The sequence below is a fragment of the Marmota flaviventris genome, chromosome 10 (assembly GCF_047511675.1).
Source record: "Marmota flaviventris isolate mMarFla1 chromosome 10, mMarFla1.hap1, whole genome shotgun sequence".
NCBI lineage: Eukaryota > Metazoa > Chordata > Mammalia > Rodentia > Sciuridae > Marmota > Marmota flaviventris.
The window spans coordinates 51021247-51040869 of NC_092507.1; the positions used below are offsets into that span (position 1 = coordinate 51021247).

At 37.7% G+C, this 19623-nt stretch overlaps 1 protein-coding gene across 1 annotated transcript in view; it reads right to left on the minus strand.

Moving 5' to 3' along the window:
• Dock7 (dedicator of cytokinesis 7) overlaps nucleotides 1-19405 on the minus strand; it is a 212338-nt gene extending 192933 nt beyond the window's left edge. Inside the window, exon 1 of the mRNA XM_071617906.1 lies at nucleotides 19295-19405. Coding sequence (XP_071474007.1) covers nucleotides 19295-19332 — 38 coding nt within the window. The 5' untranslated portion in view covers nucleotides 19333-19405. The remainder of the gene's footprint in view (nucleotides 1-19294) is intronic.
• Nucleotides 19406-19623: the final 218 nt, after the last annotated feature.

A 19623-nucleotide genomic window follows, 5' to 3' on the forward strand; every position in this document is an offset into this window, starting at 1 on the left:
ATAGAGGACACAGAAACCAACCCACAAAACTACAACTATCTTATATTTGATAAAGGGGCTAAAAGCATGCAATGGAGGAAGGATAGCATCTTCAACAAATGGTGCTGGGAAAACTGGAAATCCATATGCAACAAAATGAAACTGAATCCCTTTCTCTCACCATGCACAAAAGTGAATTCAAAATGGATCAAGGAGCTTGATATCAAATCAGAGACACGCCGTCTGATAGAAGAAAAAGTTGGCTACGATCTACATACTGTGGGGTCGGGCTCCAAATTCCTCAATAGGACACCCATAGCACAAAAGTTAATAACTGGAATCAACAAATGGGACTTACTCAAACTAAAAAGTTTTTTCTCAGCAAAAGAAACAATAAGAAAGGTAAATAGAGAGCCTACATCCTGGGAACAAATCTTTACTCCTCACACTTCAGATAGAGCCCTAATATCCAGAGTATACAAAGAACTCCAAAAATTAGACAATAAGAGAACAAACAACCCAATCAACAAATGGGCCAAGGACCTGAACAGACACTTCTCAGAGGAGGACATACAATCAATCAACAAGTACATGAAAAAATGCTCACCATCTCTAGCAGTCAGAGAAATGCAAATCAAAACCACCCTAAGATACCATCTCACTCCAGTAAGATTGGCAGCCATTAGGAAGTCAAACAACAACAAGTGCTGGCGAGGATGTGGGGAAAAGGGTACACTTGTACATTGCTGGTGGGACTGCAAATTGGTGCAGCCAATTTGGAAAGCAGTATGGAGATTTCTTGGAAAGCTGGGAATGGAGCCACCATTTGACCCAGCTATTCCCCTTCTCGGTCTATTCCCTAAAGACCTAAAAAGAGCATGCTACAGGGACACTGCTACATCGATGTTCATAGCAGCACAATTCACAATAGCAAGACTGTGGAACCAACCTAGATGCCCTTCAATAGATGAATGGATAAAAAAAATGTGGCATTTATACACAATGGAGTATTACTCTGCATTAAAAAATGACAAAATCATAGAATTTACAGGGAAATGGATGGCATTAGAGCAGATTATGCTAAGTGAAGCTAGCCAATCCCTAAAAAACAAATGCCAAATGTCTTCTTTGATATAAGGAGAGTAACTAAGAACAGAGTAGGGTCGAAGAGCATGAGAAGAAGATTAACATTAAACAGGGATGAGAGGTGGGAGGGAAAGGGAGAGAGAAGGGAAATTGCATGGAAATGGAAGGAGACCCTCAGAGTTATACAAAAGTACATACAAGAGGAAGTGAGGGAAAAGGGAAAAATAATACAAGGGGGACAAATGAATGTCAGTAGAGGGGGCAGAGAGAGAAGAGGGGAGGGGAGGGGGGATAGTAGAGGATAGGAAAGGCAGCAGAACACAACAGACACTAGTATGGCAATATATAAATCAATGGATGTGTAACTGATGTGATTCTGCAATCTGTATATGGGGTAAAAATGGGAGCTCATAACCCCCTTGAATCAAAGTGTGAAATATGATATATCAAGAACTATGTAATGTTTTGAACAACCAACAATAAAAAATTTTTTTAAAAAAAGTATAAAAATATGGTGAGAAGTATAGGAAAGTATCAAAAATTTGGCTTCTTGTGTCAGGCACTCACTCTTCAAAACCTCCTTGAGGAATCAGCAAGGACAAGAAAACCTCACTGGGCTGGGGTTATATGTAACTCAGTGGTAGAGCTCTTGCTTAGCATGTGTGAGGCACTAGGTTCAATCCTCAGTACCACATAAAATAAATAAAATAAAGGTATTGTGTCCATCTACAACTAAAAATATATATATAAAAGAAAACTTCGCTGGGCAAAAGTAAGGCTCTAAGCAACTCAGTGAGACCCTGTCTCTAAACAAAACACAAAATAGGGCTGGGGTTGTGGCTCAGTGGTCAAGTGCCCCTGAGTTCAATCCCCAGTACCTCCCAAAAAAGGAAAAGAAAACTCACCTCTGACTGGAGTTTTATCTTGTATAAATGTCTCAAAACAAGTTAATTTCTGCCATTAAATAATATGTTTTCTAACTCTGGTGGTATTTTTTTTTTATTTTTTTTAGTTGTAGCCAGATACATAATACCTTTATTTATTTTTATTTGGTGCTAAGGATCTAACCCAGTGCCTCACACATGCCAGGCAAGCGCTCTACCACAGAGCTAGCCCCTGGTGCTATCTTTCTATAAAAAATTACCTTACTGTGATTCCTAAACAAAATACCTCAGTTACAGCAACTATGTTTACCTATTTTCCTGCAAGGAACTAAAATAATTAAAAGGCAGAACTTCATCTTATTTAACTTTGCAACCTGTGGCAAAGTGCCTAGCACATACAAGATACCTAATAAATGTTTATAGAGCTGAAGGGGGAAATGGAAACAGAAGACAGAAATTCATAATTCCTTTCCCCTAAAAGTAGTTGAAAAAGAATGTCAGAATGGAACAACTAATGTGAGCTCCTTGAAGGCAGGGACCATATCTTACTAATCTTTACATTCTCAAAGTCTAGAACAATGGAGCAGAGAGAGAAAAATGGAGAGACAAGTCTAAACGTGGAGAGAGAGGAAGCAAGGCAGCATATAAGAATGAACTTAGACACTACCTAGTATACAAACTTTCAAAATTCTTCCAGAGCAGGGCATGGTGGCAGGGCCTATAATCCCAGCAGCTCAAGAGGCTAAGGCAGGAGGACGGACGGTGAGTTCAAAGCCAGCCTCAGCAATGGGGAGGCACTAAGCAACTCAGTGAGACCTGTCTCAAAACAAATACAAAATAAGGCTGGGGATGTGGCTCAGTGGTTGAGTGCCCCTGAGTTCAATCTCCAGTACCCCACCAAAAAAAATTCTTCCAGAGTAAACCAATCTGTAAATGTTGTTGGTTTATGATTAAATGGAAACGAAAGAGAAAAGTATGTGTTCTTACTGTTATAAAATAGGTTAATATTTGCTGGCAGACGGTATCTCAATCTGTAGAAGAGTCTAAGTTAGACAAACTTTTCTTTAGGGGCCTAGTCAACATCATCATCTCATTTGTTTACTAGTAAGATTTAAAAACTTCTATTGAAATACAATATTTCCCTACTCAAAGTGATTTTTTTTTTTGTCGTTGTAGGTGAACAGAATGCCTTTATTTGTTTATTTTTATGTGGTGCTAAGGATCGAACCCAGTGCCTCACACATGCTGGGCAAGCACTCTGCCACTGAACTATAGCCCCAGACCCTCAATGTGAAACTTTTTAAAAACAATTTCAATAAGATAAATAATTTGTTCACTTATCTCAAAATAGTCTTTAACATATCTTTGGCATATCTACACAGGGCTAGTTCCAGAAGTGCTTTCAAGCTCTACTATTATGTAAATAAAATTATTATGAAAAGCATAGGCAGAAGATTTCCCAATATGAAGAAGACAAAACTAAACAACTACAAAACCCTGATATAAGGAAGGAATTATTAAACAAAACAAATAAAAGGAATATGTGCATGACATTAAAAAACCCAAATTTCACAAAGAGGTATAAACAAAAGGTACAGCTCTCTACCACTTTCAATCCCCAATCCTTGTAGTCCTCAAGTGTAACCACTTAATATTTTCCTGGGTATGCTTCAAGAAAAAGATGTATACACATCAGCATAAGAAATCCTTATTTTTTTTTAATGTCCATACACAGCACCTAACAATAATCTTTTCTCGATACTTTACATCATATATAATAATACATCTTGGAAATTTTTCTCCATCAGTACATAAAACTAATAATAATACTAGCAACATTTGTGGAGTACTTACAGCATGCCATCTGCTAAACTTCATTTAATTTTCAGAAAAAAATCCTATGAAGTAGGTATTACATAATGATACTGAAGCTTCAAGAGGTCATTATGGTCACATACCTAATAAGGAATAAAGCCCAGATCTGAATATAGAGACTATGTTTTAACTACTGATCCCCTTTCTATCTGCTATAGAACTCATGCTATTAATAAAGTGGAACTTATTAACCAGTCTCTCCTGATGGACACTATGATTATTTTTAGTTTTTACAAAGACTATCACTAGAATGGAAGCACCAGGAAGACAGAGATTTTTGTCTGAATGGAGAATTATGGGTGATTTTATTTTCTCTATTAGGCCTTCTGTATTCCAAACTTACCATAACACTATTATTTTATAATGAGAAAAAAATAGATCTTTCAGATAAATTTTAAGAATAAAGTAACTTGCTTGATCTTATGAAACGTAGAGGAAGGGTTTGAATTCATATCTAGATACCTAAGGCCTCTTTCCATGGAAGTAAGTTTCCAAAGATAAATGGTTCTAACTATATTCTCTGTTTTCCAAAGCCTAGCCTATGAGGTAAATTAAAGACACCCAGTGAAAATGCAGATTATATATACTAACATATTATTAATAGGAATAGTTACAATGACTGTCATCACTGTTATGATCTGTCTACTATTTTTCATGGATGGCTAATTAAAACCCAGATTTGAGGCATTATTTTTATGTTGCTTGTCAGCTAGAGTTCTGGTTAAAGTCTTCAGAAACATGGAGAACTGGACCAGAGTAATCACTAAAGGCTAAAGAAAACTGAAATACATACATGTTGACATAAAAAACTAAAGAACAATAATAGACCTTCTAGGGCTGGGGTTGTGGCTTAGTGGTAGAACACTTGCCTAGCGCATGTGAGGCACTGGGTTCGATCCTCAGCACCACATAAAGATAAATAAACAAAATAAAAAATATTATGTCCATCTATAACTAAAAACTTTTAAAAAGAATAACAGACCTTCTATATAATATCTTAACATTTAAAAACCAGCTCCTTTCCTGAAGGAGATTTAAAAAAAAAAAAGATATTAGATGTCTCATGTATCCCATTTGACACTATTTTTAGGATAAGGTTTAAGTCAAAGATTTATAAAGCATTGAATTAGGGAAACCTAAACATCTTCAACACAGTGATCCATAGTATTCACTCTACCTCAACTTCCTCAACTGACACATGATAATAATATTATTTTATACTTCATGTAATATATTAAATTGTAATTACAAAAATGTTCAAAAATTTAGCATCTGTGAATGTTAACACTGACCTAAAACTGGCAACCAAAAACAGAGGGGAAAATCTTCTACTATAAAAAGTTAACACTCCTGGGCTGAGGCTGGGCCTCAGTGGTAGAGCACTCACCTGGCACACGAGAGGCACTGGGTTCGATCCTCAGCACCACATAAAAATAAAATAAAGGTATGTGTCCATCTACACCAAAAAAATACATATATTTTTTAAAATTTAATACTCCCAAAAGGAGATAAATGTATCTACCTTATTTCATAAAAATAAATCCAGAATTTTCATACCCACAAACACAAACTGAATCCTGATGTAAACCGTATACAGTTAGTTGTGAAGTCCTATTTATTTGAACTCTTAAATACTTCTCAAATCTGTTCTCTCCTTCCTTTTCCTACAGAGCTGCCTACAAATAACACCATACTTAATGGTAAATGTCTGAATGTTTTCCACCTTAGATCAGGAGGAAAGCAAGGATGTCTGATTTTACTACCCTTACTCAACACTGTACTGCAGGTTCTAGCCAATGAAATAGGGCAGGGGAGAGGTCAGGGCATTCAGGGAAGAAATTAAAACTGTTTACTTACTATAGACAAAATTATCCCATATACAGAAAATCTAAACAATTCACAAAAACTACTATAATTAACATACAAGTTCAGTAAGGCTAGAGGATACAAGTTCAATGTTCAAAAATCAATAGTATTTACAAATACTAGCAATGAACAAACCAATTCTTTAAAAATTCCATTCATGATACGGCTAAAACAAAATACACAGAAATAAATTTCACAAAAGAAATACAAGCCTATATATTAAAAACTTCAGAGTAAATAAAATCTGAATAAATTAATAGAAACTCCATTTCAATGAACTGAAAGACTTAATTTGTTCAAAGAGCAGTCTCTCCAAACTGACTGACTGACTGAGGCAACCTCTATCAAAATTCCAACAAGACTTTTGTAGAAACTTAAAACTTTATATTGATATTGATCCTAAAATGTATATAGAAATGCAAAAAAAAATCCAGAATAGCCAAAACAAATTTGAAATAGAAGTTATAAGCTGGAGAATTCAACATATTTCAAAACTTACTATAAAGCAACAGTAATCAGAACAGTTATAGTATAGGCATGCAGATCAATAAAACAATAGAATGTCATGAAATATTCTCTCACATTTATGGTCAACTAATTTTCTTTTAACTCAATACATATATAATTGTGGAAATGCAAAAAAAAAAAAAAATCCAGAATGATCAAACCAGGATAATTAGGATTTCAATCTACTTAAACATTTACTATTTCTTTGTGTTGGGAACCTTCAAACTTCTCTTCTAGCTCTTTACAAAATGTGTAATAAATTGTTGTGAGCTACAGTCACTGTTCTGTGCTGTAGAAAATTAGAACCTATTCCTTCTGTGTAACTGTATTTTGGTACCTGTTGGGGTAAATGTAAGTCAGTGTTAGAAGGCTCAATGTTTCTAAAGGTAAACAAGAAGGATTCCCAGGAATGTGTCAGGGGGCGAGGAGGAGGGAAATTGGCCACTTCCATAATCATCAGCGTGTAGATGGGCATCAAAGCACAAAGACTCTGGTTGTGAAGTAAAGTCAGGTACTTATAAAACATTTGACCGAAATATTTGCCCAGTCAGCATGTGATCTATCCCTTATACATTCTCCCGGCTCATAGATGCAGGGCAGCACTCCATTTTTGTCCCAGCCTCCTGCCACAGAGTGTGTAATAATATAAAATGTCCCAATCCTCTCCACTGAGTCCCCAAGTTCTTTCTTTGGGATCAAAGCCCTGGGGTTGAACAGTATAAGTTATCCAACCGACCTCTACCCCACCCCACTGCCTCATTTCCCCTATTGAGCATATTCTACTCTTCACTTCTTTGAAATCAATTTTTTTAACTTCCATGAGAACATACAGTACCCAAAATATACAAAGAACTAAAAAAAAAACAAATAACCTAATCAACAAATGGACAAAAGAACTAAACAGAAACTTCTCAACAGAAAAAAACATAAGAGACCAAAAAATACATGAAAAAATGTTCAATATCTCTAGCAATCAGGGAAACACAAACCAAAACTACACTAAGATTTCATCTCACTCCAGTCGGAATGGCAATAATTAAGAATGAACAACAATAAATACTGGCGAAGTTGTGGGGGGAAAAGGAACACCTATACATTGTTGGTGGGACTGCAGACTAGTGCAGCCACTCTGAAAAGCAGTTTGGAGATTCCTCTGAAAACTAGGGATGGAACCACTATATGACCCAGCTATCCTACTCTTGGGTATTTTCCCAAAAGATTTAAAATTGGCATACTAAAGCAACACAACCACAATGTTTATAGCAGCACAATTTACAATTGTTAAATTATGGAATCAACCCAGATGCCTGTCAATGGATAAATGGTTTAAGAAATTGTGATACACACACACACACACATACACACACACACACACAGTAGAGTTCTACTCAGCCATTAAAAAAAGAATGAAATTATGGCATTTGCCAGTAAACAGATGGAAATGGAGAATATCATGCTAAGTGAAATTAGACAAAACTCAAGAAACTCAAAGGTCAAATGTTTTTTCTCATGCACAAGCTAGAGAAACAGGGAGGGAAGGATAAGATAACAAAAAGAAACAATCAAATACAAATTAATAGATAAGCAAAAGGAAGCCTAGTAGAGCAGAGGAAGGAGAGGAAAAAAGGGAAGGAGGATTGGAAGGAAAAGGGGATGGGAAAAGGAAGAAGTGATGAACTGAAATCAATTTCCATGCATGTATGAGTTTGTTAGGATGAATCCAACTACTATGTATAGCGACAAAGCTCTAATTTAAAAAAAAAAAAAACATAAAAAAAGAACTTTTGCAATTTGGAATCAAGGTAAGTAATCCAATTTAAAATAAGCAAAAGACCTGATAGATATTTCAGCAAAGAAGATATGTGAAAAGCCAACAAGCACATAAAAATATGACTGGTCATTAGTGAAATGCACAATGAAATATCACTCATCAGACTATCTATAATCAAAAAAGGACAGTCAGGCATGGTGGGGCACGCCTGTAATCCTAGCAGCTCAGGAGGCTGAAGCAGGAGGATCACAAGTTCAAAGTCAGTCTCAGCAACTTAATGAAGCCCGAAGCAACTTGGCAAGACCCTGTCTCCAAAAATAATAATTATTATTTTTTTAAAGGGGCTGGGAATGTGGCTCAGTGGTTAAGTTTCCCTGGGTTCAATCTCTAGTACCAAAACTAAAATAAAATGAAACATAAAAAGGGCTTGGGGACTGGGTTGTGGTTCAGTGGTAGAAAGCTTACACATGTGAGGCACTGAGTTCAATCCTCAGTACCACATAAAAAATAAATAGTTATTTTGTCCATCTACACCTAAAACTATTTGGCAGGGGAGGGGGTTTGGGATATGGTTCAGTGTTAAGCCCCCATGGGGTCAATCCCTCATATCAAAATTTAAAAAGTATTTTTTAAAAGGAGAATAATAAAAATACACAAAGATATAGAGAAATAAGAACCCTCACACACTGCTGATAGAAATGTAGAACGGAACAGTCATTGTTAAATAATTTGGCAGTTCCTGAAAAAAAATTAAACATAAATTACCATGTGATCCAGCAATTCCATTCCTAGGTGCATATCCACAAGAACTGAAAACAAGTGTTTGAACAAAAGTCTGCCAGCAAATGTTCACAGAAGTACTAGTCACAATAGCCAAAAGTAGATACAGTCTAAATATCCATCAACTGATGAATAGACAAACAAAATGTGCTACATACAGTGGAATATTATTTAGTCATAAAAAGAATGAAGTACAGATACATGCTACAATATAGATGAACCATAAAAATAGCACATTAAGTGAAAGAAATCAGACACAAAAAGCTACATATCATATGACTCCATTTACATGAAATGTTCAGGAAAGAAAAATCTAGAAAGCAACAAAGTAGATTAGTGGGTTACCTGAGGCTTATGGTAGAAATGAGGAATAGCCAAAAACTAACACAAATGATTTGGGGGGAGATGGTAAAAAATTATCTAAAGCTGGGTTTTGGATGATGGATCTGTAATTATAAACTCACTAAAAATCACTTACTTGTATATTTTAAGTGGATGAATTTTATGGCAAATAAAATGCACCTCAGTAAAGATATATTTTTGTTGTTGTTGTTTTTAAAAGAACCTAGGTGTAGTTGGGATTCTTCTGTGTAGATAAGGGAAAGAAACTGTATTAGAGAAAGAACCATGGTGGAAGAGCTGCAAAACTCTGCACCACAATCCCTGTATCATTAGCAAAAATTACAAAATCATTAAATCCTTAATATGAGTGAAGGAATTAATTCAGTTTTCTGGTGAACACAGATGCAGGAGAATGCCAAATTTCAAATAAAAAACTGGCAGATGTTCTTGGGAAGGCTATGACCTAGCATTAAGGTCTGAGCGAAACTTTTATAAAAAAAAATAGAGGAACAGGGAATCCACAACCAGCTTTCATCAAGTAATATTGTATTGTATTCCACCAGCTCCATTTAAATTACAGATAGGAGAGCTAGCTATATAGCCATGGATTTAAGTAATTTAATTTAAGTAATTATAGCGATGTGGAACTTAAAATGACTGATTTTAAAGAACATCAGTTGTTTTGATGTGACCAGAATGCTCATATTCCTCTTTATATTAGAAACCCTTTCATTCTGGTAACAAACTCATTCCTTGAGATTTGGTAGGGGCTGACTCAATCATATCTCCCTCCCAAGTTGTACAGAAGGGAATGAGACTTAAGACTGAGCAGATAACTCTAGATCCCTAAATAGAGGACATGTGACCCAAGGCAGACCAATAATCAAGCCTCTGAATCTTTTCTGCTGGTGGGATTACAGCCCAGGACTGACAGTCAAATCTCAAAATAAAATCATTTCATAAAAAAATCTATCCAAAAAAATGAAGATAACAGGCCTGTTTACATCATTTGTACCACTAAACCCAAGGTATTCAGCCACATGAGTGAACACTTGTGTGTGTAAATTAATCTGAGTTGGCATCAATGCACCCCTCCCCAAAAAAAATTCCCATGATAAAAAGACATTGAAAAAGTAGTGAGACTTCCAGAACAACTGCCAAAGGGATCCAAATGAAGTAAGGGGAGTTAACTCTCTGTAGAGATTTAATTGACTGGAATATAGGAGAAAAGAGGCAAATAAATTCCTTTTTTTTTCTATACTCCTATATACTAATCTGTGGAATCATTCCTCTTTCCAGATATATGGCCAGGCATGCACACCCGCCAAGCAATCTCTCTCTAGCTCTTTGTGAAGCAGTGGCCAGAAACATATGGAACTGCCTTACTTTGTTTCCCATCTTTCTCTGTCTCACTTCCCTTTTCAATCATTCCAGATGCCCTGGGATTGTACTTCCCAAATAAAGCATCAATTCTTAAGCCTTATCTCAGACTCTGTTTCCAGGGAATGTTTGTTTCTAGGGAATCCACACTGAAAGAATTGAATTCCCTAAAATCTACCAAAAACTCTCAGCAATCATTAAGCTTAGTAGTGAAACATAAAAAGTTTTCCTTTTAAGATCATAAAAACTTAAGATCATAAAAAAAAACAAGAATGCTCAATATAAATACAATGTTGAATAGAAATGGGAATAATCTGCACAGTAATACAAGTTCATAGTATATTGTATTTTCATCACTATTAAATAAACTGAGATAATCAACTTATAAAGAAAAAAGATTTGTTTTGGTTTACAGTTTTGGAAGTTCTAGTCCATGATCAGTTGGAACATTTGCTTTGGGAGTGGGATAAGGCAGTATATCATGGAAGGAGTATCTGGAACAGCAAAATTGCTTACCTCAAAGCCAGGAAACAAAAAAAAAAAAAAAGAGAGAGAGAGAGAATATGGAAAAGGCTGTACCACCCTCTTCAAGATCAACCTCCAAAAACCTAAATACCTTCCAGTAGACCCCACTTCATAAGAGTTCCATCACTTCCCAATAGTACCAACCTGGGAACCAAGCCTTTAACACTTGGTCATTTAAGGGACAGTCATGATCTAAACTACAGCAAACTGTCTAAAGGACAAAAAAAAAAAAATAGGGCTTAAGGGTTTGAAAGAAATAAAAATTTGTGATTCCCAGATGATATGGTTGTCTACATAGAAAAAACAAAGGAATCTAGATTCACTTTTAAAATTAACAAGAATTTAGCAACGTACACCTGGATAAAAAAGTTGGTATATACCTAGGAATAAATCTAACTAAAAATAGAACCTTATAGAGAAAACTATAAAATTTCATTGTACAAAATAGAGACCTCAATAAGTGGAGAGATACACAATGAATCATGGATTGGAAACTTAATATTGAAAGAATATCATTTCTCCACCAAATTTATGTATAAATTAAATGCAATCTCAATCAAATTCTATCAGGTTTTTGGTTTTTATTTTTTTATCCCAGTATTTTATTTTATTCTGATATATTCACAGGGCTAAGAACAGCCAAGATGCTTTTTTAAAAGTGGGGGAGGAGTTGGTCTACTAAATCTCAAAGCTGACAATAATTGAGATTAGTTACAACTGGTGAAAAGACATAAAACCAGACTAGTGGAACAAAATAGAGAACCCAGAAAAGACCCACAAATAAGAAAACTTTATAACAGAGGTAATAGTTCTGGAAAAGTTTGGCATCACCAAATAAACTTGATGATAAGTACACTGTTATGATGAGCAATAAGTATCCATGGCCCAGCAATTCCACAGTTGAGTACACCCTAGAGAAACTCATGCATATTTGTACCAGAATATATGTATTACAATACTCTTAACAATATTCTTTCCAATAGTCAAAAACTGGAAACAGGGATGGGGATATAGTTCAGTGGTACAGCACTTGCCTAGTATGTGAGGGACTCAGGGCATAATCCACAGAACCATGAAAAAAAGAAACTAATCCAAATGTTCATCTACTATAGAACAAATAAATTGTGGTATATTTATACAACAAAATACTGTAATTTCAACAAGTCACAATATAATGAATGAATCTTGTAAATATAACTTTGAGCAAATAAACAAGACAGAAAACATACAAATGTGCCATATAATTCTGTTCAAATACCTCCAAAACCAGAAAAAAAAATTATATTGCTTAGAAATGCATTCATAGGTGGTAAATACAAATGAGATGGTTATTCCAAAAGTAAGGTCAGTCTAAAGAATGGGCAAGACATTCAAAAGAAGAAAGCTATATCAAAAAGAAAGAATAGCAGAAGAGTTATACTAATGTAAATGAGCACAGCATTTATGGGTTATTAAACAATGAAAATAACCAGACTGACTGGAAGAGAAAGTGTAAACTATAGAATTAGCCCAAGAGAAAGACCAGATTGTGATTACCTCAAAATACAAGCAAAAGTTCAGATCTGACACAAGAAAGCACTCCTGAAGAAAAGGCCATCATGAAAGCCACATTGGAGGGAGACTGTGCAACACACCTGAATTAGAGGATGGTGAAACCAGATCAGCTAATGAAACATGCCCCAAAGAGGCAGGTGGGCATTTGTTCAAACACTTCTTATGTATTTAGTATCCACAAGACTCTGCTAAGCTCTAGAGATGAAAAGTTAAGACCTAGGGGGCTGGGATTATAGCTCAGTGGTAGAGCACTTGCCTAGCATGTGTAAAGCACTAGGTTCAATTCTCAGCACCACATATAAATAAATAAAAATAAAGGTCCATCAACAACTAAAAAAAAAAATTAGGAAAAAAAAGTCAAGACGTAGACCTGCCATTAAAGAGCTCTCAAAAGTAGTATAAAAATGGAGATGCAGGCAGTAGAGAGAACAAGAGAGCTTTTTCTTTAAAAAGTTATCTCATGAAATCAGTATAAGGAAAAGAAAAAAGTCAAATATTTTCAACCCTCAAGAGTTCTATAACTCAAATCTACATAAGGTTCAAGGATGTATAAGGAGGAAAACAAACAGCAAGTGGTCATGAATGTACCACATACATAGGAGCAATGTGACTAGAAAAGAAAAAGGAATGACTGGTTGACAGTTCTTTGTTTTATGAAGAGAAAGGTAATCATAAGATAATTCTTATGATTGAAGGGAAAGGTCTATTAGAGGAATAGATTAAAGAGGCTAAAAAGTGTGTAGTTCAGTGGTAGATCAAGAGTTCAGCATGCAAGTCCCCAGGTTTCATCCCCAGCAAAACACATGCATGCATACACGAACATGCACACACACATGAGCGATGTCAGAAAAGGGGAAAATACAGAATCAAGTTCTTTGGCAAGTGGCAATGAAAAGGTTTCAAAGTCCAAAAAAAAGAGTAAATTTTAGGGAGAAGAGATCTTTCAAGTTCAAGGGAATGATGATTAAATGACATATTGAGACAGTAGTATGCTTAGGTTAAAATGAACAACCTGTGTTGAACTCAAAACTTTTCAGTAAAAGATGAAGTAGGGAAACAAAAAAAATGATATGGATTGAACCTCATTCAAAATAAGACATTAATTCATAAACGGCCAACTCTTAACTGTTCTAGTCTCCCTCTGACACTACTATGTAACTCAGGAGCAAAAAATATGTTAGATATTCAGCACTACAAATCAGTGATATAATGGCTGGGGGTGTTGCATAGTGGAAGAGCACTTGATTGGCATAAGTGAGGTCCTGGGTTTGATCCCCTGCATCACCAAAAAAAAAAAAAGTAAAATCAATATGGAGGAGGTACACTCCATTCTGTCCCTCTTTAATTCCATTTGCCTCTAACTTTTTTCTTCTGAGCCACTTTCTTTCACCTTTACCTTAGATTCCAGGAACCACAAATCTGATTGATAAGCTACTCATAAGTAACAGGGAGCCTAGCAGAACAGTCCACTCTGAGATTGCCCACCTATGCAGAAGCAACTACCCCATCACTGAACCAAAGCTGCCTCCCTAAGCAAGGGCAATCTTCTCATTTGGGGAACCAAATCACCCTCTCAAGTGATGATGACCTTCCCAGAGCTTCACAGAAGCAGTCCTGAGATAATAATCAACCAGACCATGTCCTAACCAAGATGACCTACTCTGCTAACTATACAAACCCCAAGTCATGCAAACCTCCAATCCTTACCTTTTTCTTTGTGAGTGCCTTTAAGAAAGATCTTTGGTCACTGAACTACTAGATCTGTTCTTCCTGGTGTGGCTCCTGATTAAAGCTCCTTTCTTGCCCTGACCACTGCTCATCTCTTTGACTGGCATATTTGAACAGGTAGTCCAGCCTGGTCTTTTGAGACCCCACCCAAGGACTCCAGTATCATATACAACAAAAAAAACAGGGAGTTGCATGTGTCCAAATAGAAAAACAGGCAGCAATGAAGCAGTTGATAATATATGGAACTATGCATTGAACAAAGTGGATTCTGCAGACTGAAAAACTGGGACCATCCAGCCAGTTATTAACAGCTACAAGACTAAAAACTGAGTTGAGTTAAATAAGCCCATATCCAGAAATGAAGATCTGACAAAAAAAATAAATTCTGCTACTTAGGCAGCAAAACAATACTCAATCAACAAAGGGAAGACTAAAAAAAACATAACTTTTGGGATGCTAACAGTCATACTGTTAGAATGCCTGAAAGAAACTACCATGGAAAATGTGTTACAGAAAGAAAATATAGTCAACAAAAAAAAGAGTGTAATATCTGAAATCCAAAGACTAAAGTTTGAATACCAATTTAGGCAAATAATACCATTCTTTAAAAGCCTTAATTCCTGATGTGAAATATGGTAGTAGTAACAATAGCAAATAATATACACATAATAATAGCAGTAGCTAAGATTTTTTGAATGCTTATGTACCAGGCACCGTTATGTTATGTTTCATTCAATTCTAACTTTAATTTTATGGAGGTTTTTAATCCCCACTTTTCTGATGAGGAAATCAACACACAGAGAAATTATATCACTTGCTCAGAAATACACAACTATTTTTGGTATAAGCAGAATTTCAACCTGTGCAATCTGACCCCAGAGCCCATATATTTTACTATGTACCTTTGCCTTGCTGGGTTATGAAGATGAAAAGGAAGTCAAAAGTGCATTAGTGTGTAAAAGTGTTCATCCTCCTGTTGAATATGAAGTGATAAGACAAAATCATCCAAATAAAATCCTAGGTCATTAATCTACAGTCAACATAAATGAATGGGCCTTAACCTCAAAAAGCAGACACAGACAAAAAGGCAATTACTTGATATGCTCCTTTCTATGAGGAGCTGAGGTAAGTAGTTTTATTAGTGATACATGAATAAAGAACATTCAGATAGCACTAAATGCAAAGTATTTAAAAAAAACTGATCCAGAAAAGAGATCAGTATAGTTATTTTTAAAGTAAAAGTTTCTGTAAAAAAAAAAAAAAAAAAGTTTCAAACAGTGTTGAGAGCCACAGTCTGAATGGCCCCTGGCATTTTTGCCTGAAGTAATGGTTGAGAGGCGAGCCATTAAGATGATGATAATTAAGTTAAGCTGTGTATAATTGCTGTGACTGGATGATCCTGGATTGAAACAGGCTGTGTATTCAATTGTATATAGACCCCTGCTATCCAACTCAGGTGCCCACTACTTTGGAGTTCTCGCGGGATTCCTGGGGAGTTTGCATTGGTTGGTGAGGTTCCAGTGGAGGGAGTTCCGGTTGGTGTGTGGTGTGCCTGGAAGGGCCACGTGGGTGGCGTTCGAGTGAGGAAATAAAGTTTGTTCCTGCTTGAGTGGCTGGTGATTTGTGCCCAGCAACAGGCTACTTACAAAGCAACAAATGTCATATATGTACAACATGAAAAGGATTACCAGTTCCAAAAGGTCCCAAACCACATTATAAATATTGTAATAAAAAAATCAATACTTAGTACTTATTATGTACAAAGCACTGCTATAATCAATATACTTTAGAGGTGTTTACTGTTTTAATCCTCACAAAAATCCTGAGATAAATTCTATTAGCCCCATTTTTAGACAGGGAAAATGAGGTATAAGTAGAGTCAAGTAATTTGCCCAAGTTTATTCAATGAGTGGCAATGCCAGTCTATCAAAAAGTTTATCTCCAGATTTTGTGCTATGCCTCCTCTAGTAGGAAAATCAGAAGAAGAATGAGAATCTATTCAGAAATGTCATTCAACCATATTTGGTAATAAGGAGGAAAGTACCTTTTATTCACAATGTGCAGATAATCATTATCTACTGCAGTTCTCTCCTTGGTCTTCCCTCCAAATGAAGTCTGCACATTCTCCCAGAACAATCTCATTGGCTTCCCTGGCTTCAACAAAACTCGACTACAATCTACTTGCTAATGATTCCTGATCTAGATTTCTGGCCCAATCTCCAGTACCTTAAACTGCACCAATAACTTAATAGATGTTTCTCTTTAAATGATTCGTCAGCCTCTCAAAATCAATATGTTCCAAACTAAATCATCATTTCCATCCAACCTCATTTCCCATTCTCAAATTCCTTCTTCCTCCTATACTCCCTTACCTCAATAACTGCCTCTATCATCCACTTGGTTACCCAAGTTAAAAACTGGATGTCTCCTCAATCTTCCTCACCTTCCATATCCAATCAATCATTAATCACTGCCATGTATACACTCTAGGTGTCTCTCTAAGCAGTGCCTATCTCTACATCCCCATTGCCTTAATATTATAACTTTATAAGGCAATCCTCATTTGCATTTGGGGCTGTTTTGCACAACTGATTATCTTTTTTCTTGGTGTTGCTCCTATACCATCTGATGACAAACTCCATTAGTAGAGAACAGACATTGTATATATATTTGATATCTTACTCTAATGTGCACTTACTTGATCAGCACAATGTTTACAGAGATAAACTTTGATTCTATTAAAGAAAAACTAATATAAAAAAGTGTCAGATAATAAATCTTTTTTTTAAATGGCATTGCCTTTAGAAGCAAAAACCAGTTATGTATGAAAACAAAAGTAATGATTTCCTTTCCCAACTTTCTAGGGTATACTATTACAAGTATTCAAAGATAGCTAGTATAGGCCATACTCTACACTAAAGCACTTCACAGAATTTTTTTTGTTTTTTTGTTTTTGGGGTTTTGGGGTTTTTTTGTTTGTTTGTTTATCTGTTTTGGTTTAGTTTGGTTTTTTTGACTAGAGATTGAACCCAGTGGTACTCTACCACTGAACTCCCTTTTATTTTTGAGACAGGGTATCAGTAAATTCCTGAGGCTGGCTGGGACTTGTGATTGTCCTTCTTCAGCCTCTGGAGACTGGTATTATAAGCATTCACAGCAATCTTCAATTAGACCATTTAATGCTCACATAACCCTATGACCTAGGTACTATTATTATTCCCATTTTTCAGATGAGGAAACTAAAACTTAATAGAGTTCATCAACTTGAACAAGATCCCAAGTTAGAAAACAGCAGGATTTTGAACCCATGTCAATGTACGACAGTACAATCATGCTCCTAAGTACTTAATACTTTTCCAAAGAAGAAAATTAAATCTGTTTTAAAACTTGAAAAACAAAAAAAACATAGAGTTTATATTAAAAAAAAAGATGTTAGTTTTAAATGAAAAACATGCCAAAAGAGAGTTAACATTACAGAGGTCAAGTAGTCTTCTCAGGTCTTTTTTGATTGTTCAAAAACCTTTGGGGGTGGGGGGTGGCTCAGCGGTGGAGCGCTTGCCTAGCATGTGTGAGGCACTGGGTTGGATACTCAGCACCACATAAAAATAAATAAATAAAATAAAGATATAGTGTCCATCCAACACTAAAAAATTAAAAAACGTTTAGGAAATGTTAGCAAACCAAAAAGATTCAGAGCCACAGGAAAAAAAAGGTCAAAAAAAAGTATTTCAGGGGCTGGAGTTATGGCTCAGTGGTAGAGCACTTGCCTAGCATGTGTGAGGCTATGGGTTCGATTCTCAGCACTACAGCTAAATAAATGAATAAAATAAAAAGGCCCATCAACATCTTAAAAACTATTTTTTAAAAAAGTATTTCATTAGCATGTTTCCTTTCTTGGAACATCATAATCCACAGAAATATGATTTTATTAAAATAAAATAAATGTCTAATGCCTGGGCTGAGGTTGTGGCTCAGAGGTACGTGCGAGGCACTGGGCTCAATCCTAAGCTATATATAGTATCCAACCAGAAATTTAAAAAAATAATATTTTTAAAATATCTAGTGCCTGATACCTAAGTACATTCTACAATGAAATTCTACAAATATTGGACTCCTCCCACCGTAAGTCAATTTCACTTTGGAGAGTGGAAAGAAAAGTGGCAACCAACCCACTACAAGTGGGTAAATGCTCGGAAACCTCAACCTTGATCACTTGCTTACTTCCAGACTCCTATAGTAAGAGTGCAAGGCCAACGTCCAAAGCACACTGTCTATCATCCATCTTCTCTGAGGCTATGAGAAACACAGGCGCACATTTAAATTCACATGCTAACTAATAACGTTGTCCTAGATCGGGGGCTGCACACCGAATCCTCAACTTTTCATTGCAGCCACATGTCTAAAATCTGGGTGCGCAAACCCATTGTGAACCGGGCCCCTGGGCGCAGGGAGGGTGCCTGTCAGATTTTCCCGGCTGGGTGTGAGACGTGAAGGAGCAGCGGCCTCCCACCCGCTCGCCCGCCGCGCGCCGCTCCTTTTGTTGGGGTGGAGGAGGGCGGACCCCGTACCCTCCGGGACCACCGGGAAGCGGGGGGAGAGAGGGAAGGGGGGCCAAACGCGGCGGTGGCCCCCGGCTCCGGGGTGGGGACACAAAGAATTTGGGCAGTGCCGGCTGTCGGACGCCGAGCTCCCCCACCCGCCCTCCATGAACCGCCTCGAAACTCCAGGCCCGCGCGGCCGCGGAGCCGGCAGAGGAGAGCGCGCCGTCCCCCGCCTCTGCAGCCAGAGTGGGCCAGGGCTGAAGGCCAGGGTCGCAGGGCGTCAGGAGGCCTCGGCGGCGCCCGAGCACCCCGCAACCCCTCCGCCCTCCGCCCTCCGCCAGCCGGGCCGGGCCGCTGGATCCCCGCGCTGGCGCTGGCGCCCGCGTCGCCACACCCACCCTCCTCCTAGGCCCGGCCGGGAGGGCTCTGCGCCTCTTCGTCCGGCCGCGGCGGCGCTCCCAACGCCCGGGATGTACCTGCTGATCTTCTGGGCGAAGGCGCGGCGCTCGGCCATGGCTGCTGTGGCGGCGGCGGCGGCTGGGCGCGGGCCTCCTCGCTCGCGCTCCCTCCCTCGCGGCCTCCGCCAGTCCCGGCTCCGGACCGTGGAGGCTGGGGCTGGCCGCCGGAGCCGGGAACGAGTCCTGCCGTAAAGCTCCTTAGAGGCGCGCACTAACAAACCGCTCCTCCCCCAGCGCGTCAATCCCGGCGGGAGCCCCGGCTTCGGTGGGCGGCTTCGGCCGGCGGGAGCCAAGAGCAAGAAGGGGGCGTGGAGGGACCAGGACGCCGGCCCCTGCCGCCTCACTGT